The sequence below is a fragment of the Biomphalaria glabrata genome, chromosome 1, assembly GCF_947242115.1.
Source record: "Biomphalaria glabrata chromosome 1, xgBioGlab47.1, whole genome shotgun sequence".
Lineage (NCBI taxonomy): Eukaryota > Metazoa > Mollusca > Gastropoda > Planorbidae > Biomphalaria > Biomphalaria glabrata.
This window is the reverse complement of record NC_074711.1, coordinates 7768943-7791103: the sequence shown is the minus strand read 5'-3', so window position 1 is coordinate 7791103 and position 22161 is coordinate 7768943. Positions and strand designations below refer to the sequence as shown.

Below are 22161 nucleotides of genomic sequence, written 5' to 3'. Positions count from 1 at the left end.
TTTTCTATAAGAAGAATTTTGTTTATAAAAACTTCACATTAGTGTAAAATAAAAAAAAAGAAAAAAAGAAAAAAAAAAGAACCTTGCAAAGTAAAAGAAGAAACTGTAACTGGTGTATTTTCTTTCACACTTGGTTCGGTCGTGTCAGCTGATTGGCAGGCGTCTTCGCTTCCATCTTTGTGAGACAAAAAAAAATTACAAATTTAGACCTAACTTTTAAAAATAAAAAAACATTTCTAAATAATTATAGGACATCAAATGTAAAAAAAAGTCTAAATACTCTTCTAAAACTTCTTTTTTAAAGCGAAATCTTTATTCTACCAGGATTTTACTCATAATTGATAAGTAGGTCTATAATCTTTTCGCATGAACAAAATACAACTCCTATGTTCAGATTTAGATAGACTTTTACTGAAATAGGTTTTACTCATCAAAATACATATTTCAAAATGATTTTAAATATCTACAAACAATGTGACGATTAAATCTCTCCCTCCCTCTCTCTCTCTCTGTCTCTCTCTCTTTCTCTCTGTCACTCTCTTCGTATATATAATAATGGCAATGTCTTCGATTACGAAAATTAAGGATGAGTGCAGTGTTTTGCTTGACTACGCAAACCCAGTTTAGACCTACATATTTTTACGCCTCAGGTGCAGACAAAGCTGTTGTTCGCTAGCGGTCTATTTAAGTTTTCTTTTCGTCTTCTGCGCCTGTCTTCAATAACGGCTTTTCTTTTGTTCTCAAATAAGGTACCCAACTGTCTCTTTCAGAGATCACCTCTGCCAGGTGCTTTCTTATATGCCGAGGAGGGCGAAATGGCGCCTGAGTTGATGTTTATAGCACTTTTGGGGGACACCTCTGTTACACCGAATATCGCCTTTGGCATGCGGTCGTCTCCCACGCGGGATATGTGTCCAACCAAGCGCTGCTGTGGAATGGCAATTAGTGTCTCTATACTGTCCTTGTTTGTCCACACGAACCTCTGTTGTAAAATTTGTTGACTTTTTTTTTGTACAGCGGTATGATGGTGGCATCAGGTGAAATTGTATATACCATCTTATATTTAGAATAAATGACAAAAAAAAAACCAAATTGCTGACTCAACAAACATCAACTCATTTATAAATGCCTAGATTTTTATTATTCGAACAAAAAATGAACAAAAATGTTCTGATCTACAAATATTATTTTGAACACTCGTGCTATGATGTCTAAAACTATTATACATATCCAGGCTTCCTCTCATTGTTTAACGACAAACAAAATAATAAGGGGAGGTATCCCTAGAGAAAATTGAGTTTTAGGTCTAGGATATCGATTTTTAACTAATAACAAAATTAAGTAGATCAATTATTTTTCTTTACATTACAATCATTTTTATTCCTTAAATCTGTGTTTTTTTAAATGTTTTTGTAAGGGCTATGAGACAAAATCGTAATAAAATTTATACTTTAAACTCATTTTTCTCAAAATGTTAGTTTTTGCACATGTCATTGTGCTTTACTAGGAATTTCTCCTAAACTACTTGATAGATTTTGATGAGATTTGAAACACTTCTTAAGGACATCATTTACTTTACTCGTACAATGATTTTTTTTCAATTTTTCAATATTTTATTTACTTTTTTTAAAAAAGTATTTTTAATTAATAATTATCCTGTTTTTTTAGGTCTAAAAAATACTAAAAATTCAAAAATTTGTAAAAAATTTAACATACTTAAATCTTTAATTCTGACGTTGTACCAATTTAGAGGATCCTTTTTTCTTATCTTTTAATTCAATTTCATGTGTTTCTGATCAATAGTTTTTACAAAATTCAGATTTTTAATTTGTATACAATAAACAACATGGCCGCCGTTACCATGGCAACCATCATTCAAAAAACTTTTTTTTTAGCAATATTTATTTTAGAATATCATTATATGTTACCATAACAAATTTCAAAGGCCTAGCTTCAGAAATAACAAAAATAAGATTTTCAGGGATCCCTATAAACAAAGCCCCATCGAAACCATTCTGGCGCGGTGTGGGGTAATAAGGTTTCATTGGGTTTCATTGGGTAGATTGACCTACTTACAATCGCCCCTATAAAAACGTTAACGGATCGGTGTGGGATTTTAGTTATTGGGCCGTTAACGTCTTTCCGCTTTCGTGCCGGTGTGGGATTTCCTCAATCACGCCAGAACCAACATGATGAAATCTTTATTATAACATAAAAAACAATATTATGATGTTTTAAAATGTAGTATTAATCGTCTTAAAGCTAAATGTTGCTTTGAATCCTTTTTGTAAGTAGTATTAAGATTAAAAAAAAAATTAATTAGGGTTCTATTGGGGAAATCCCTAACTGGAATAGTGAAGTTTTACCCGTATGGGCCCAATGCAGACTTTTCGTAATCAAATAGTGTATGTGTGTGTGTGTCTGATTTTTTTATGTGCACACTAAAAAAATATATCTATATCTAGTAATATTTAATCACACATAGAATCTAAAGTTAAAGGAGAACATATTTGTTGTTTTTTTTTATTTAGATTTTTAAAAAAAGTTTTATACATTTTAACATTTTTTTTCGACCAATGAAAAAGAAGCATTTATTTCTTTTAAGCTCGCGATATTCGGCACAAACTGGATTATTCAGTCTTCACTCTAGAGCGTACACACGTGGATCAAATTAGAGCTAGCTAGATCTAGATCTAAATCTGTTAAGTTATTAGTTATACTAGAAGTTATAGAGCTATAGTCACTCTAGTCTAGGTCTAGTCAATCTAGACTTTCATTAATATAATAGATCTATTATAAATAATTATATGAGCTGTACTTCTTGATATCAATACATATGTTCTTCAACTCATGGCAGCAGCCATGGAAATTCAATTGGAATGGTCGTAACTTAATTACTTATAAGTTAAAGTCTTAAGCCTATCACAAGTACAGATCATCATCAGATGACGAATCTCTAAGTACTCTAACACTACTAACAGATCTAATCTAGATAGTAGATTAGGTCTAGACTTAGAATAGATTTAGATTTATAGATATATCTAGATAATCTAGAATGCTAAGACTAAGAATCTAGAGATAGATCTCTCTAGACTAGTTTTATTATAATATCTAATAGTAGTAATAGGCTACTAGATCTAGTACGATATAATATTATTAATATATATATTATATCTAGACTTGAGACCTATTAAATCTAGATCTAGACGACTTAACTTAAGTGATTAACATGCATGCGTTATGACTAGATTTACTGATTTACTATTTAGAATAGATTCTAGATCTAGATTCTAGAATCTACCACGAAATGCATCTGCAGCATAGAATTATATTAGATTTAGTTAAGGACTTACTAGATCTTAAATCTAAATCTACTACCTTTTAACTTTTAGGGCAGAATATTAGATCTAGTCTATTATATGCCTATCTAGTCACGTAACTTTACTGTAAACTAATACTTAGACTTAGGACTTTGGACACTTTGGTATATTAATATAATAATTATTATACTCATAGTACTCATACTCATATATATAGATTTTAGTTCTATTCTAATTCAAATATTTTGAGGTTAGAAAAAATTGACCTAGACTTATAAGATATACTAAGACTTAGTAAACTTAGATCTAGATCTAATAAAAGATAGTCTAGAATAGTCTAGATTCTAAAATCTAGTTGTTATTAGAAAATTTAGTAGATATAGAATAATATTTAATTAATATATTGTTAATACAGACTAATCTTTAATTTTTTCATACTATAGGCGATAGGTCATTTAGATTAAATAATTCTAGATCTAGTAACTAGTTATAGTCATAGACCTATAGACTTATAATCTTATAATATAGATATTTACTACGTAGGCCTACAATATTAGGCCTACACTCCAGATCTTGAAAATCTAGTCTAGAGTTTAGAATGTTTAAATTTACACAAATAAATAAAATCAAACGTTTATATTGGTTTTAAAATCAGATATTGAGATATGTCTAGAAAAATATGTATATATATATATATATATATAGTATATCTATATTAGGGGCCTATATATAATAGACTAACGCCACTAACGGCTAACCCTATAGCTGCTATAGACTGTTGAAGATATCTACTTGGTAGTCTAAACCTCAAAGGAGCTTAGGGAAGTGATGGCAGTTGCAGGGTATGAACCAGGCGACCATGCAGAGACCAACGAGGCGACCAAACAGTCCATCGTGCATACCACATAACCAGGTCCAGGTAGCGTTACATCTTTATTCACCAATACTCAATATATGTTAGATTTTATTTTTTGTAAATTTTAAAGACTCTAGGCTCTATGTAATAGAATTAAATAGATCTATACAGATCTAGAAATTCTAGATCTATAAACTAGACATAGATCTAGATTATATTTAGATCTAGCTAGAATATCTAGAGGTCTTAATACTAATTATTATATTATACATTTTTCTACAATTTGATCTAGGATTCATTCTATAGGCTTAGCTAAGGCTTAGGCTTTTAAAAATTTCATTGTGTGGATACTGTTAAAGAAAAAATACAGAGTCTCATCGTTAGGCTATAGCAACAGTTTTTCTTATACACCATACCATAAACATTTCAGGATTTGTCTTTATTGTAATTTTTTTTTGTTTTTGTTTTTTTGTTTTTAGAATGCCAGTTTTCTTTAAGGGCAGCTGACAATAAGAATTGTCTATGTATGCACTACAGATGCTGTTCAATATCTTTTAATGAGGAAGCCTGCTCAAAAAGGTACGAAGAATAAATTTTTCTTTAAGATTACTGATCAGTGACCCCCTCCCCCCAAACCAAATGAAAATTTTAATGAGATCAAATCGATTAAATAAAAAAAATGTAAAATAAATGTTAATCTTGTGAAACAATGTTCGAGAGCAATATCTTCAGCTTTTTGTAATTTCACTGAGATTTAAGTTCTTTATTAATTTGCATAAAAAATTATAATGAACATTTATACAATGAAAATAGGGCCTACATAGAATTGTTTTTGACCTAATGTCATTATATAGCAACAATCCTTCTTGTATACCTTACCTTAAACATTTTGTGTTTTGCCTCTATTGTAATATTATTATTTTTTTGCATTCTTTAAACATTTTTTTATGTTTTTATTTATTTATTTTTTTATTTTTTTTTAACAGATCGCCACATTTTCTTTAGGGGAAGTTGACATTAATCTTTTAGGTTAATAATAACCTATGCATGCAGTACAGATGCTGTTCATCATCTTTTCATAAGCAAGCCTGCTCAAGAAGGTAAGAATTAAATTTTGCTTTTAGATTACTGATCAGCAATCTGAAAGTAAATTGTTAATGGGATGGAATTGATTAAATGTAAATAAAGAAATGCTATCCTAATTTTGAAATATGCTGGTTGTGGGTTTTTTTTTAGTTATGTTTTTTTTAAGTTTCACTGTGATAATTGTTTATTTTAATTCTAGAATAACTTTTCAGCCAACTTATTTTTAAAATTACCATAGAACTCTAATTACAACAGAATATAGTTGTATTAGTAAGAGCCTGTGATAAAGTTAATATCAATAAATTGGACAAAATATAATATTGAATGAATTGAAGCCTAGCTCGATCTAGTCTGCCATTGCACTTTTAGCATAGTCAAATACCAGTGCCACATTTGCTGACACCAATTCATAACATTTAATTTAAGGAGAAGATAGAACTCCAAATTTTGAAATACCATTAATTTTTGTGTTGCTAAATAGGCTTTAGAAGCAACCTAATTTTTGAGCACCGTTTATCATCAAGGGCTGGAAATTTAACCGTTAAATAGTATGTCCACATAGATAAATGTAAGGTCTTCTGATGTTTAATTGTTAGATTCTTTTTATTATTATTACAGCTTGAAGGTAGTTTTATTACATGACTATAATATTTATTTGTTTGTTTGTTCCAGCTGCTGTATGGAAGTTAAAATATGAATTATTGCCACCAGTCTTGAAGTCAGCTTGTAAAGAATGCTAAGAATTGAATGAAAATGCTGTCTTGATATCTTGTTTGTGCTGTTATATTTGTCTTTTGTGTTGGTTAATTATTCCATGAATAAAAAATAAAAAAAAGTTAATTGTGTAAGTTTGATTTAAGAATAAATGATCAGAGCATGCAAGTCTTATATAGTACGTTACCAAAAATTGTATTGTTTGATAGTGTTCAAACCCAAAAATGTAATTTAACTTGTCCATTACTTTATAAATATGTTGACATTATAGCTAGATGTATATAGAAATCATGCACTGATTCAATTATTATAATTTCCAAATAATTCTATTGCTAGATCTAAATCATCAGTGTGAAAGTAGACCTATGTAAAAGGTTAAAAATCTCATACTAAACCATTGAGCTGCATTTGAACAAAAAGGGCATTATAAACAAAAAATCACTAATGAATTTGTTTTAAACTACAGTATTGAAAAACATTAAAGATTATTCCTAATTAAGCCATAATAAAATTTAATGACTGAACCATCGGAGACAGTATTTGCATGATAATACCTAATTGAGCCCTAATAAATATTTCAGTTACTAAACCATTAGGGGCCAGCATCGGACCGATAATGGCACAATAAGGGTTATCCCTAATTGAACCCTAATTAATATTTCAATTACTAAACCATTAGGGCCAGCATTGGACCGATAATGGCACAGTAAGGGATATCCCTAATTGAACCCTAATAAATATTTCAGTTACTAAACCATTAGGGCCAGCATTGGACCGATAATGGCACAATAAGGGTTATCCCTAATTGAACCCTAATAAATATTTCAGTTACTAAACCATTCAGGCCAGCATCGGACCGATATTGGCACAATAAGGGTTATCCCTAATTAAACCCCAATGAAAATCTCAGTTACTAAACCATTGGGGCTAGTATGGGCTTGATTAGGGCGCGATTCTGGAAATCCCCAATGAATCCGGAAGTGGGTTTACCCATTCTGGGCCGATATTGGCACGATTAGGGTTGCCCGTATTGGTCCCTTATGGGAACCTGATGACGCCAATGTGCAAACGGTATGCGCGCCCATTAGGGCGCGATTTGGGCTATTTAGGGCTGCAATTAGGGCAAAGGGGGATAATCCTAATTAAAACTGATACTGGGCCGTAATGGGCATGTTTATAGGGATACCTCCCCATAAAGTAAAGAATAAAACAAAAACTCCCATTGTTAGGTGTTCTGTCATATCGATACTAATCAGGCGGTGCCTTGTCAATAAATTTGATTAACACTTACTTGCAATGGACGAACATTTGCTAATGCATTCCGCTGTTTGAAAGGCCAGAAACTGATAAATGTCAGTGAATGTTTTGTTGTCTGATTCTCCTATCCATGATTCTCCTACTTGGATGACCTGAAATTCGACCAGTGATTCGATGTTACTGGCTTGTCATATAGAATCTTTATATATAATTCTCTTCATGGCTCAAGAGTTTGGACACGCAAGAAGTAAAGGAATGATCACTCTTTTATTTCTGCAAGTCGGATGGACTAGAGTTACCATACGAAAAAAAAGAAAAATGGGGGGGGGGGGGGGAGAACAAGTAGTATTCATCCGTCACAAATGAGCAGGGCCGGGCTTAACCATGTGACCAAGAAGTCATGGAAAGATCACTCTTTTTTTTTATTTCTACCCCACTTAGTTTTAGCAATAAAAAAAAAAGAGGGGGGGGGGAGGAGAACAAGTAATCTACTCTGTATTCACCCGACACTAAAAATTAGGGCCTAGTCCCTAGCTACGCCACTGTCTAATTCCATTAGAACATTGAATAGATTGCCCTGAATCAACCAGGAACAAGGGGCTCTTGTGCTATTCAAAGCTTAAACTTGTATTTGCAGCCGCATGGACTTGCAAATTTCATATCAGCGAAATGATCACTACCTAGTTTCTCATCGTATCTAGAACTTTTGTATTTAGCCTTCACCCTCCCCCCCCCCCCCCCCGTTTTTCAAATGCTGTACATATATATATAGCCCTTTCGGAAAACTCGTGGTGTTAAAAAAAACAACAACTTTGTATGATGACTTTCTAATTGTTATTGAATAAGTAACATCTAATTAACGTAACACTAGTACAGCTTTTTTTAAAGTATCAATCTGCAGCACTTATTTACTTCTGTTTTCTATCTCACAACCTAGACCTACACCCACAGGCCTAGCGGTTCTAACTACCGTTCTGCAGGCCTGACCTCACGTTACCCCCCGCTAGACTGACCCATTCATCCACTGGACAGGGGCGTAACTTAAGGATGACACTCGTATACTACGAAAAAGACACGCACATAGAAATTCGTTCACAACACCGTGGTAAGTTTAAAGTCGGACCCGCAAAAGACAAAGGGACGGACCACGGTATCTGTTAATAATTATTTCAATAATAAATGCACATTAGCAAGCATAGAGTAGGCTGAAGGCGCTGTGACAACATAACAAATACAAACATGAGAGTTAAATGGCATAACGATCTAAAAAAAATTTGAAAATTTGTTGGTACGTAACAAAAAGTCAGACCCCCCCTTCCACATTGTAACAAAACGTAACAAATGTGTATACTCCCCCTCCCCCATTTAGCCGGTACGTAATATCCAAGCGTTCCCTAAGTTGTTGGTTTTCCTGGCTGATTCAGGCAACCCGTTCCACGCTTTAATAAAGGAACACTTGCATTCATTTTTCCTAGTACATATATAATATTAGCATTACAACGCCTAATACTAATCATGGTATTCAATTTTCTGTGCGTCCGTGGTGTCTATATATCAAGTAAAGTATTTGGGGCATTAAAAACATTAAATGACTTCAAGAATGATCCATGAAGATTAAATCATTATATATGGTGTATTTATTTTTCTGTTTAAGCATCTTAACAAAGTTATATATGTTTGAATTTTCTAAAAGCAACTAATGTTTTAATACTGCCGTCCAAGTGTTATACTTATTTAAAAACACACCTACATAAAAAAAGTTTTTTTTTATCTTACATGACATATGTTCCCAAGAAGGCCATCAATCTGGACTTTCAAGTCTTCTAGAACTTCTAACTGTCCTCTTACTGCTTTCACTTGTTTAGCAGGTCTCATCTAGATAGTGGATGAAACAAAAGTATACAAATAGACTTTAGAATTATAATTTTCTTTGTAATGAAAGTGTGTACATAAACAGATAAGAGACCAATTTATTAGCCTGTTCTGTGGTGTGTGATTTCAAATTCGAAACCATTTTCATTGTTAATCACAGCAATCTATTATTTGTTTATAGTTTATATTACACTTGCAGTACACACCGGCTACGCCCGTTGATTTATTCCCAGGCTTTATATTGTTTATTATGGCCGGAACACTCAACCACCTCTTTTTTTATTCAACGGGTCAAATTTTAACAATCAAAACTAAAATACTTTTTTTAAACCATGAATTAGTGCATTTGTTACACAAGATGTTGCAAAGGGAAAATACCGTAAAATGCCACGTATCCTACATTTATCAGGTTTACAGGAGTTGTGAACCCTTCCTCGTTTTGACAGAGCTAAACATCTACCAGTATATTGTTTTGCTATCATTAGTTAATGTGTAATAAAAAATTGAACTAACCTTTTAGTTTATATAAGCAACTGTATTTATTTTATTTCAACTTGCAATGCTAGTGTATATCGAAATTACGGTAAATAATTTCGGGAATTTCATTGCAACTAAAAATAAGTTAGTATCGTTTTCACAGACAAGCTCTCAATACTAGAAAGATTGCCATTTCTGATTAATTGCAAGTACAAGTATCCTCCGTATAACACGGGTGGCCAATCTATGACGCATGCGCCAAAAGTGGCGCATTGAGCTATTTCATGTGGAGCATTTCACCCCTGAGAAAAAAATCAAGAAAAAGCATGCTTGATTGCAAAAAAAATAAAAAATAAAAATGAATTTCAAAAAAAAAAAAAATCTTCAACCAGAATTTAATTGACTAGTTATTGCGACGCTCGATTTGACCGACATGTTAATAATTTTAATCAGACCGAAAAAACACATAACAAGATGGTTTTATGTTGTTGTTAGCATAGGAAATTTGGGTATACATTTCTTTTCAAAGGCCTTTTGACAAATCTGCTGACATTTTATATATATAATACCTTATTAAGCTTTTCATTGCTGGAAAAATCGATGACAATTTTAATATTTTTAAAGAACTTATTGACAATAACTGTCAATCTAAGGAAAAAACAAATAGTTAGAAGTTAGACATATTTCAGGAACCAAATTCATGTCTAGGAAATCATCAATTTATTTTTAGCAAGCCTAACTTATAACTGCCATCGACGAGTAAGAGTTACTGGAACTGTAATCTTGGTTAAAAGAGTTTCAGATTGTCCTCTTCTGAGATATCATAGTATTATACACTAAGACATGTAAGAATGGAAGCCCACTATTTTTGGGCCAGATAGTGTGGTATTGCCATGGCCAATTTAGACACCCAGCCAGCACCTATATATGCCGTATAAGCCAGAAAAATAGTTAATTTCGATATAGAAATAGGGCGACCGTAAACATATACATTCGGGAATTCCAATTGAGCTAAAAATAAGTTGACAGTAGTACAGGCAAGTCAAACATTGCGTTCGCAGGCCACATGCGACCCGCCGTCACTGTGCATGCGGCTCGCTTGGCAACCGCAAGAATTATCAAAATGATGTTAAATTATTAAGCGTTTAAGAGTCACCACCAATTTTCAAGTAAAATATTTACTGCACAAAAAAAAACAAAAAAAAAAAACCTTAAACGTAACAATCAACTTCGTTGAACTTATTTAAGTACGACTATTCTTTAATGATCGGATTTGTGAAAACAAATAAGTTTACCAAATTTTATTTGAAATTGAATTAGATGTGATAATGTCTTTGATTTATTAAATTCAAATTATCTTTTAAGTTATCTTTTAAGTTTAGAGTTGATTTGTTAACTTTTTACTTATTATTGTTATAATTGTTGATAATCATATTATAAATATGTCACAAATTCGATTGTGTTACCAACTACACAGAAGTCCACTGGCTCTCCTGTCGGGAAATATTGAAGATAGTTTTTGCACTGCGTAAGGAAATTGTTTTGTTTCTGAACATGAAAGTTGAACCTGTTGAACATCTCCAAACTGACAAATGGGTTCAGGATTTCGCATTTGCAGTTGATCTCACTGGTCACCTGCAAGACTTGGATTTGAAACTTCAAAGTAAAGTCAAAATTGTCACAACTGTGTGTGATGATGTGAAGTGCTTTCACGCAAAGTTAAGACTGTGGATAAACCAAATATTAAGAGAAAACCTTGTTCACTTCTTAACGTGTCAGGAACTAAAATGATTAAATACGGCTGCACCATTTTATAAATATGACCTACACCTGGAATCGTTATTAAATCATTTCAAATACCGTTTTCGAGATTTCGTTTTATATAAACAAGAATTTACGTTGTCTGAATCTCCATTTTCCTTAGTTCCTGAAAATGCTGCCGATAATGTGCTGATAATGAGCTCGTTGGTCACCTGGGGAAAACTCTAGTTTGACCGTTGTAATTTTTTAAAGTAAAAAAAAATAAATGTAAATTTGGCTAGATTTATATCCAACATCGGACTATCGCGTTCTTGAAAAGACTTTTCGCTTTCAGGATTTTACGATTTTATGGCTTTAATGATTCAAGAGTTTTGTAGAATAAAAGTTCAGGAAAAGTTTGCGCATCGTCTTCAAAGTCTAGATCTAGTGGCCTATTATTGGAATATTATAAAGTGTAGTAGATCTATACATTCGCTAGTTCTAGATCTAGATGTCCATACATTGAACGTACCAACCAATTATTACACAATGTGCATTGCCCGCTGGCCTGATTCGTACAAGCAGGTGACTGAGTCAAAATCATGGGTTTGAGACCCGATTAGAGCTAATCTTTGCATATTTTTTTAGAGAGATTAATTCATGTGGTGGCCTTTTATTGTTGGCCTCTTTCAGTCGTAGAACGACTATGGTTCATCTTGAACACTTCCTCGTGTGGCTGTGGAGCCCTATTTTGGAGAGACCCTTCCGTTCACAAATAGCGCAGGTTAAGGTGATTCTCGCTTCGGTGGTAGAGGAGCTGGCCATTTTTTGCATTGTACGTTTTTCTTCCAGAGCTGAGGTCCAAATTTGTTTCGCTCTTTCGAAAGCCTGGGCATTGTTTATGGTTGGAACGATGTCGCCCACACAGCAGTTACCACGCGCAGCTGATGTGACCAAAGGAACGGAACATCCGATACAGTTTGGGATCAGTAGCGTAGCAGGCTCTGCCAGGCTTTAGCACGGTGTGCTACAATCTGCCTATGGGTCACCAGCTCCTGATTTTTCATCAGGGTTGTCTCCCGAAGCCTTTCCCGCGTTTGGGTATAGCCGCAAGTCAGCGGAGGTTTGGATTCAGAGTTTTCCTTCTCCTAGATGGGTAGCCAACCAAGGCTAACGAGCCCCTCCTGCCCGAAGCTTACTGGATTAGGCGCCAGTTGCTCGCCTTTGCCCCTTCTCCTGTCTGTGGTAACGATTTGTCCAGGCTCAGTATCTTAACCACAGGAGAAGGTCAGGAGTTAGACTGAATCTCAGAGGCTATTTGAGATGCATGCCATGGAAGCATTTTATAGGAAATAATGGGCTTAAGACCATTACCACTTCCGGCGTTAACAACCTTGCGGAACCATGTGCTGGCCACTAGTTCATTATTCCAGTAGTTCATGGATCACCTATTCAGGCCTCGGCGAAACCCCAGTATTTTGCGGATTACAGTTTGGGAAACATTGATCGATTAGTTCAGGTACTTAGTTCACAAATATGTCCCTACTGTTATATTCTTCAAAAATAACATACTCGGTCAGGTTGTCAAAGTAATGCATTTATTAAATAACTGAAGATATGTATATCAAATACAAGGTGTTTCAATTAGATCGCCGTGACCAGGATTTCACACCCCGTCGTGACAACCAACTACTCATGGCCCTTTCAATGAACTGGGGTACAGTAAATTCCTAAAATTTGGTTCTAAATTTTAGCCCTAACTTAATAATACGTTAATATCTGTTGGGGCAGAACAAAAGCCTACAAGAAATTAATGCTACCGTTACACATTTTCTAATTTGTTTTGCTGTAACAAAACGCACATAAAATATGAAAAAATGCTTAGTTTTATCACTTCTACATCATTCGCTGGTTTGATGTATACTTCGTCACCTTGATTCAACTGAATGACAGTAACGAGACAGGCTACAGCGCCCGTGCTGTTTGTATGAGTTGTGCCTCTAGCTGACTCATAGCCATTTTTACGGATGTGAATGTTAAACTGTGCCGTTACACAATTTTCACTTTCCATCATCAAACTGCACAAGTATAATCCTTTGCAGGGAGCTGTGAATATTCCTGTGTTTATGTTGTAACAGTTTCCGATTTTGAGAAGACATGAGTTAAAACACGTAAGTATGGTTTCTTTATTTAAATGTATCTCTCCCGAATTTCTTATCTGTAGCCTGCAGGCTGCCATGACATCTTGTGAACCTGCAAATACATCATTTAAGAAATAAAACCAGATACGATTTTTTCTTTGCAATTTCTTATGTAAAGAAAACACAAACTTCGTTTTAGTACTTAATTCAATTTAAACTTAAAATTTATGTAAGGATTTTCAAAAGACATATGAAAAAAGACACTTACTAATCTTAAGAAGTTTTGCATAATCGCTTGATAATTTAAACATCTGTTTTAAAAAAAAATTATAACTCATGGGAGGTCAAAAATAAAAGCCTTTCTAGCATATAATTCATACCTTTAGAAATTCTTTATTTATATATATTATTTTGCCTTGTGATTCTATAGTAACAAATACATATTTATATTTATTCATAATTCATTTAGAGGGCTACATTTCAGATGAAGTGTACGTTGACAGAAGACTCAATTACATACAAGATTACCAGGTAGAACTGAATTGAAAGTTTATAAGCTTGCCAATATAACAAATGAATTACGAAAAAGTTGCAAATCTTTACTAAACAAGATTATAAAGAGAGTTTGTGTAATCAAACAAACTCAGAGGCAGCCCACAACGAATCTGCCCTTAGATAAGATATTTTCAAGCCATGTTTTATTTCGCTTCAAAAAATAAGTAACAAACTGACAACAGACGTAGCCCTAGATCTTTGATAGCATGAACCACGATTATAGTCCAATTTGCATTCATAACCTTTATAAACCTCCCATGAGTAGGTACGCTGAGGTGGTCAATTGTAGTCAAACTGATTTTCCATTTGATTGGGCCAATAAAAAGTATCTTATCTTATCTAAACGAAAATCGACTCTGCATAAATATTTCCAATATGATTAGAATCTGTATTTACGTGTCAAATCGTTAGATCGTCCAAGAGCTGAGCCGAAGGCTCTTCAAGCTCTAAGTCTCAAATTATTTTTTTTAAACCTCTCTCCCCCCCCCCCACCCGGGCCATCGAAAGGGGAAAATTTTGTGTGTGGTTAGTCCGTCCGTCAGTCCTCGGATAGGTTGCAAAAACTAGTATAAATATTTAAAATCCGATATATTGAGTCGAGTCCGAGTTTAGTGTTGTGAGATAACAAACTTTCGTTGTAATGTTGTTATATAAATAAAGAGTCAAAATAAGTTTGTTTATAAAAAAAAAAAAGAAATTACCTGGCTTTCAACAGTAGTCATTTTATTTTTCACAACATGCAATTCTTTAGACGCATCCAGAGTTAACACTTCAGAATCAGATTTATAGGCACATAGTTGATCTTTAATTTCTGTCATATTTGTCTTAAATAATTCCATTAAAGAATTAGTATGCTTGAAGTCTTCTTTTAAATGGTTTAATTCGGACTGCAGAGATTCAAAATTAACCTGTAAGTTAGAAGTTGTTTTACTACCGGCTTGAATTTTAGCGTTAATGACATCCATTTTCTTTCTGTTGGTGTCACTCATTTCTTTGTGGTTTCTTCCAATGCGTTTTAAGTGTTCTTCGTGTTCTTTCAGCTTATGATTTATATTTGAAAGAGTTTCAGTGTCATTACATGTTTTTAACTGGCTTATCTTAGTTTCATTAGTTTGAAGTAAATGAAACAAATGTTCATATTTTGTATTTAATTGCTGAATATTTGATGTATGTTCTTGCATAACTTCGTCCATTTTGAGCACGTGACCTTTACCTTCGGATTCATTGGCTTGTACAAATGACTCCAAGCGTTCTTTCTGGTTTTGTAGTGCTTGAGGCAAATGTCGTAAAGTTTCAGTTGTATTCACCATTTCTCTTATCTGTTCGTCGTGCTCCCTCACTTTGTTAGACAACGTTGTATTCTGGGTTTGTAGACTTGACATAAATTGACTGGCTCCTTGTAGTTCGCTAATGAACTCTTCAAATTTGGAATCATTCTGTGTTTCATTTTCTTGTATCTTTTCCAATGTCGACTCGATTCTGGTTTCTTGCTGCAATGATTTCTCTTGCAAATTTTTTATTTTTCTTGAATGTTTTGTAAGTGTGGATTCTATTTTATCCACCATGCCAGCTAATCTTTGATACGTTTTGTCATCTAGACCAAAAAAAAAAAAAAGAAATTTGGATTTATGATCTTCGGACGTAATATGTTCATATATTTATGCTTAAACTAGCCACATCCGTTGATTTATTCCCATGCTATATATTATTTATTTTAATTAATTAATTTATTTTAATAATTATTTGAAAAATGATTTGTTTTTTTTTAATTGATTCACAATTAGTTATACGCAATTAATAAGCGTGTAAGGTTTTAGTGGAAATAACGTGTTCAATTACTTTAGGGGACGAAACTCTCCATATTTAACCGTATCTGTGAATACTTAAGGATTAGCTTCCCTTGTTAGTATCAAACAAACAATTAATTTAAGTACCAGCAATTATTTGGCTGATTGATTAGTTAGTGTTTTATGGATTTATGTATTGCCTATGCCAATGAATAATTGTGCAAATTGATACGAGAATGTGTGTGTGAGAAAGAACGTCTACACACTTTTTACCAGACAGACAGACAGACAGAGTGAGTTGATATAAATTTTGTTAAAACAAATTACTTTAAGAACATAAAGCTTATTTTAGTGGCTCCACATATACAGCATTTTCTCTCAATACTGTAAGATGTATTTTCCTTTTCGATACCAAACTAAATTAATCTTACCATTTATTAATTGTTTAATTTTTTATTCATTTGAATTGATTCTACTGATCTAGAATAGCTAATTGAACTTATGTTATAAAAAATTTAAAGGAATAAGAGATAAATCTACCTTGAGAACTGAGGTTATACACTTTTGGACTTGTGTTTTCCGCTTGATTAGAATGTTCCGCCGAATGAGAATGCTGATCGAAGTCATCACCTGCATTTAATAGTTAATACATTGACATCTTTTTAGAAAATCACTGTTTAAAATCAGGACACAGTAGACAAAGAAATCTATGTAGTCCGGATGTTGTCAGAATAATCACCAAAAAAAGTTTTACTTTTCGCAATTAAGTCCAGCGGAGAGAACGGCTTCGCTATGTTATTGAAAGTTATTTTAATCCCCAGGTCTTTAAAACTAATTACAACTATCATGGTTGACAGTTATTAACTATATATATATGGCTCCTTCTGTCTCGGAAGACAATGGATGCGTCCAGATGAGTCACTGGCTTTGGATTCGTCTTGAGACTGGTGTGACGTAATCTTCTTTGTGTCAGAAGAGCCTAGATGTTTGCATAGTGGCCAGTTTCAAAACGTCCTGTTTGGAGACACGATCCATCCGGGAGATGCTCATTATGCACTATGCATTAACAACAAAGGAAAACAATACTCACTATTTAGATCACGATAACATCGTAAACATCTGGATGTTTCATTGGATAGGTAAAGATTGATCTCTACAAAATTTTGGCTGTATGAATCATCAATCCATGTCTTTCCTTTCAAAGTTACCTTATGAACATTGTTATTGTGAGAACATTATTAATATTGCTACATAAAAACATAATATAATAGTATTTATTACGGTGTGTAATCTTATATATATATTGAATTAAAGGAGAATGCATGCTCTTTTTACACAAATTAAAGTTTATAAATCCAAAATGAAATAAAAAAAGATAATAATGAAATAAGGATATCGCTTCAATATCTTATGTGAACTTACTATAACCAGTTATCACCAGCCATAGTCATACAGCTGGCTTACTGGTCGTGTGGTATGCATGTGCTCTGGGGTGTCATCGTGATGGGCCAGGGGGCCCCGAGTTCACACCCTACCCGCTGCCGTCTACCCTAGGACGTAATCATCTACATTCTGACAATGAGTTTAAAGTAAAAAAATCAAGGGGGAAAACTCTTCATTTCAATTCACATGGTAATGCCTATATTTGTTCACCTCTGTGGATAGACATAATAGTGTTACTTTCTATGAATATACTAGGTAACTAGTACATAGTAGTGACATGAGTTTTTAACATACATTTTATCGCACATATAGGCATCAATGAAGTATAAAATACCTATACATTTACATTTATTTGAAATTTATAGCATCTAATCTTACAAATAATGTCTGAATCAGCAGCGTGGTGGCTCTTCCTCGAGTTGACGCGCATTTAACAGGAATTTGAAGAAATTACACATAAACGAGGAGGCAGAGCGGTAGAGTGCTTGGCTTGATAGCGATTTTTAATGTCGGGCTCTTAGCGCCTCTGAATCCACACAGCTTTTATATGTTGGGAGAAATTATAGGCGGTTGGTCGTTGTGATGGCCACATGACACCTTAATTAAATGTAGGCCACAGATCTGCCCTAAAGACCACAAGGTCTGAAAGGGAACTTTACTTTTACACATAGTTGAGGCTAATAGTGGGCCAGAGGCCCGCATTACATATTTAGTGTAACCCAACTCAGTTCTGGTCACATACAGTGTGGAACGTGAAAGTTCGGCGCATAAGAAACTTCCGATAAGCGTCTGTCTTGTAAGAACAATTGACACTTGCAACTGCTGAAATTTTCTACAAAAGTAATGTGAACATGGTAAATATAAACTTTCCAGCTATGGGAAACAACTGAGGACACATTTTCTTTTTTAATTTTAGATTATTCAAATTCAGGGTTTCAAAGTCCGCTCAAACTTCACCATTTGTAAAACTCCAATGAATGTTTATATTTTACTACTTTGTTTATGGCTCCTTCTGTCTTACGAGACAATAGATACGTCCAGGTGAGTCCACTTCGGGGGCGCATATCTGGTCCTTAGATGAAGGGGCCCATTGTCCCTTTACTACTTACTGTATTTATATCTGCAATAAGGGTTTCTAACTGATCTTTGAGCTCTTCTAAAACTTCTAGCTGTGAAGTGATCACTTTTATTTGCTTGGGAGTTTTCATCTGAAATAATTTATGAAAGCAAAAATAATATTAAAAAATTGACCTCTATATTTATTACAATTTAGGCGTAATTAACATAATCCTGTCGAAAAAGTTACTGTTGATGATCTATTGCAATGTTCCTCAAACTTTTACCTTTGACGCGCCCCCCCACCCAAAAAAAAAGCAAACTTTTTGTTCGCCCCCCCCCCCCTTTCCCATAGCAAGAAGGCTCCAAAATTGTGGTGGTCGGTGAAAATAAACATTTTAATAATATCATTTTAATGCGTATTTACCAGACTACAAATGTTGTACACTAATTTTTTACTGTCTTTTAAAGATTCGGCATGTGCCCACTTCATCAATGAATGGGGTCTGTGAGAGCGCTGAAATCTCTCCCAGGCGTTGTCCTGGGTGGAGCCCCAGCGTAAACAAATTTTCTGCGTTCTGAGCATTATTAATTCGTTCTCCTAACGTCTACAAAGTCTTTCTCTAGTAGTAAGAAGAAAACATGTCAAAAACGTTCGAATTGGTCTACAGGATCGATATTGAAGTAGTTTTTGACTAGCAGAACAAACTAAGATCTTCTTCGTGTTAAGCAACTCGCCGAACTCTAATTTAAAGATGATAGATCTACTTTATACTTTAACACATGAACATAAAAAATAAAGTCCATTCATTTCAAATTTTAATCAAATCTTTAGGCCTACAAGCAAATGTTTTTATTCGAAAAAAAAATGGATTTAGGTCGATTAGCTATTTTAATAGCTCCATTCATACTATTTTTACATTCACGCATTCGCTTTACTTATAGCATTATTATTTTGTTTAATTGTTTTCAAAACACTCTAAGTGACCATATCGACAGTGATACGCAAATTAAGACCCGCGGGCAACAAATGGCTAGTATATATATATTGTTGTAACCCTGTTCCTTCCTGACTAACCATTTTTTTTTCCACGTGCAATGTAGGGTGATTTTTTTGTTTATGTTGTTGGGCGTAAATGACCTTGACTAGTGTGTAAATGTGTTAAGAAACTTTAGTTATGATTTTTGGATTTCTTGACTGAGGATTGAGGATTGTTTTCTATTGTGTTAGTGAATTGGGATATGTAAATTTGATTTGGAGATTGTTACATTTCTTTTTATCGGGGATATTGATTGATCATAGTTGGATTGTGCTTCTGCAATTGAAGAGATACCAGCAATCTGAGAATCAGTGAGTTATTTTCTTTAGTTCAATCCCACGTCTTAACACTATATATATATATATATATATATGGCTCTATCTGTTTCGGAAGACAATGGATGCGCCCATATGAGTCACTGGTTATTAGAAATGGAAGAATAAAGCTGAACACAGTCTCCAACAGAACAGGATATGATTGCAAGCACTTGATCCACAAATTATAAGTAACTGACATTGAAGAGAATTCATTATTCACTGTAGGCCTATGGCTATCGATGAGTTCTATAAACTCTTCGTGTGATGTCTTCGGAGCATCTTCAACTTTGACAGAATGGACATCTGGCAATAGTGAACTAGATTTCAGAAAAGCATGATGGAATTTTGTTCGTAAGCATTACGTAAATGCTCTTTCAAAGAAGGTAAGACTAAATCTGTATATCCACATCAAGCTTTACATCATTTTCTTATTTCTTTAATGAAAGCAGGGAATGTTAGCAGCATGTACATAGAGATAAAACCATACCGTTTATTACATTTTTTAAATATTTTTTTTTTATTATCGTTCTTCCATAATGAAAATATTACCTTCAATAACACCAATCGATGGCGTATTTATTAATTAAAAAAGGGCGAAAAGATATATGTTGATCTTCATCATAGAAATACTATAGGGCCTATTAAATTTTTTAATGGCGTAATATTGGCGTATGCATCCCGTTCGATGTATCGCTATAGAAACTGAACTCACTTATTAATAACTGTAATGGACAAAAGAATGTTTAGCTTCACACGTTTAAGTAGACAAAAGCTATATTTTCAATGGTATTAGGAAACCCGCGGAAAATCGACAATAAATTCCTAATGCGGTTGCGACCCACAGGCTGAGAACCAATGATCTAATAAAGTTCTACGTGACGTGTACATACCTTGGAAGTCGTTCTATGGTAACAGGCTGGATTTTAAAAAGCATTTGAAATCAAATCAATTGAAATTTAAATTTGTACTTTATTACTTTTAGTCTAATCTGCAGTTTTAGGCGTTACTGTATCATCTAAAATGAAATTGTCCGCATGTCAATCTAAAGCCCTTGAGAAAAGATGATAGATCTAGAAGTCATTGAATGAAAACAAAAGTCAGAGATCTCTGTGGGTTTTCCCGATATTTTAAGTGAGGAAAATCCGTTTGAATTTTAATTTATATTTAGCAGTTCACAATAGTGGAAAATCAATATTACTATGTGTGCTCTATCCGTCCGTTGTCTTTCAGTCCGTCTGTCTATATCAGAGGTTCTCAAACGTTCTTGACACCTTTATATAGTCTAAACAAGCCCACGGACCCCTATGTGGAAAAAACAACTATAAAATGCATAGCACATAGATTACAAAGGTAAAAAAAAAAATTGTTAAAGTAATGTTTATTGAGAGTTTAACTTTTGTTAAAATTAAATAATATTTTTTGAAGATTAACGACTTGGATGAGGTTGATGAAATTTTATAATTGTATTTACGCCACGCTCAATGTTTGTAAGTAGAATCTCAAATCTCATCTAGCACGAGATTTCTAGTCGGTTTCTTTTAGTTGTGATGAGAATTAATACGGCCATGAATCCACGTTATAGCAAATAAGAAGACACAGAAGCAGTCAACAACTTCTGTACCCGTAATGTAGGATATAAACTTAGAATCAGTTTTTTTTTTAAACTAGATTATTTGGTATCCATATTCAGACATTTGTATAAGTTCCTTGTATGTAGATATTTCAATACTCTGCTTCTGTATTAGAATGAATTCACCTGTGACTGAGACCTGAGTTTGTCCACGAGCAAAAGTTGTAAATACCTAGTTTGGAATATCCAAGGGGTTTAGGTCGCCAGAAACGTATGTATGTAATGTACGTAATGACCATATTTAAACAGTAGTGCGCGACAGGTTGATTATTATTATTAGAATTATCCGATTGGATATAATGGCTTCTAGCGAAGGAACTATTTTAATTGTACATAATTCTCATCTTTCTGGCTTGCCTAAATCAGCCACGAAAACCAACGACTTAGCACAGTTTTAAGTTTTACTAACATGCATGACTAGATTAATTCATGAATACATCCAGGATGTAATTATCTTCTCTTTTAAAAGAACACCAAGATATGATGAGATGTCAAGACGATATAATGAATTATATGTATTAGTAAAAAAAAAAGGAAAAAAATGATCGCTACACATGGCGCGAATGTCCAAGATAAGCCGGTCGTATTATTTTAAAATGTGATACAAATTGTTAATATCGGTGACATTTCTCCAAATTTCTTCTAAAGTGTGCTGTAAAATTATTTTAAATCAGTCAACATCAGCTAGAGTCATAGTTTTCTGCCTTAGTCAGCAAGTAAACCCAAAGACTTAACAGATTTTAAGTGACTGATTAACAGAGAATGACAGGGGGATACGCTTAGGGCGTAATTATCTTAAATCTTCTCATCTGTAATTTATAAGATGCGATAAGAGACCAGTTGAATTCAGGGTGAGACCATTGACGTTTA

The 22161-nt window shown here is 33.7% G+C and overlaps 1 protein-coding gene and 1 long non-coding RNA gene across 5 annotated transcripts in view; one reads left to right on the top strand and one right to left on the bottom strand.

Moving 5' to 3' along the window:
- The window catches only part of LOC106058893 (putative leucine-rich repeat-containing protein DDB_G0290503), a 31204-nt gene extending 10429 nt beyond the window's left edge, over nucleotides 1–20775 (bottom strand). The window contains exons 1-8 of one of the 4 annotated variants that reach the window (XM_056019762.1): nucleotides 20552–20775; nucleotides 18358–18456; nucleotides 16896–17013; nucleotides 16346–16435; nucleotides 14720–15612; nucleotides 9010–9108; nucleotides 7268–7385; nucleotides 83–175 (exon numbers count right to left, since the gene is read on the bottom strand). In XM_056019762.1, the coding sequence (XP_055875737.1) occupies nucleotides 83–175; nucleotides 7268–7385; nucleotides 9010–9108; nucleotides 14720–15612; nucleotides 16346–16435; nucleotides 16896–17013; nucleotides 18358–18456 (1510 nt within the window). In that variant the 5' untranslated portion in view covers nucleotides 20552–20775. Of the gene's footprint in view, nucleotides 1–82; nucleotides 176–7267; nucleotides 7386–9009; nucleotides 9109–14719; nucleotides 15613–16345; nucleotides 16436–16895; nucleotides 17014–17227; nucleotides 17325–18357; nucleotides 18457–20551 lie in introns of those variants that run through there. The other 3 variants (XM_056019770.1, XM_056019778.1, XM_056019781.1) reach the window with 3 other exon arrangements.
- Nucleotides 4094–5404, top strand: LOC129924537 (uncharacterized). The gene is made up of 3 exons (XR_008776512.1): nucleotides 4094–4239; nucleotides 4656–4755; nucleotides 5163–5404. It is a non-coding gene; the product is annotated as an uncharacterized LOC129924537 (long non-coding RNA).
- Nucleotides 20776–22161: the final 1386 nt, after the last annotated feature.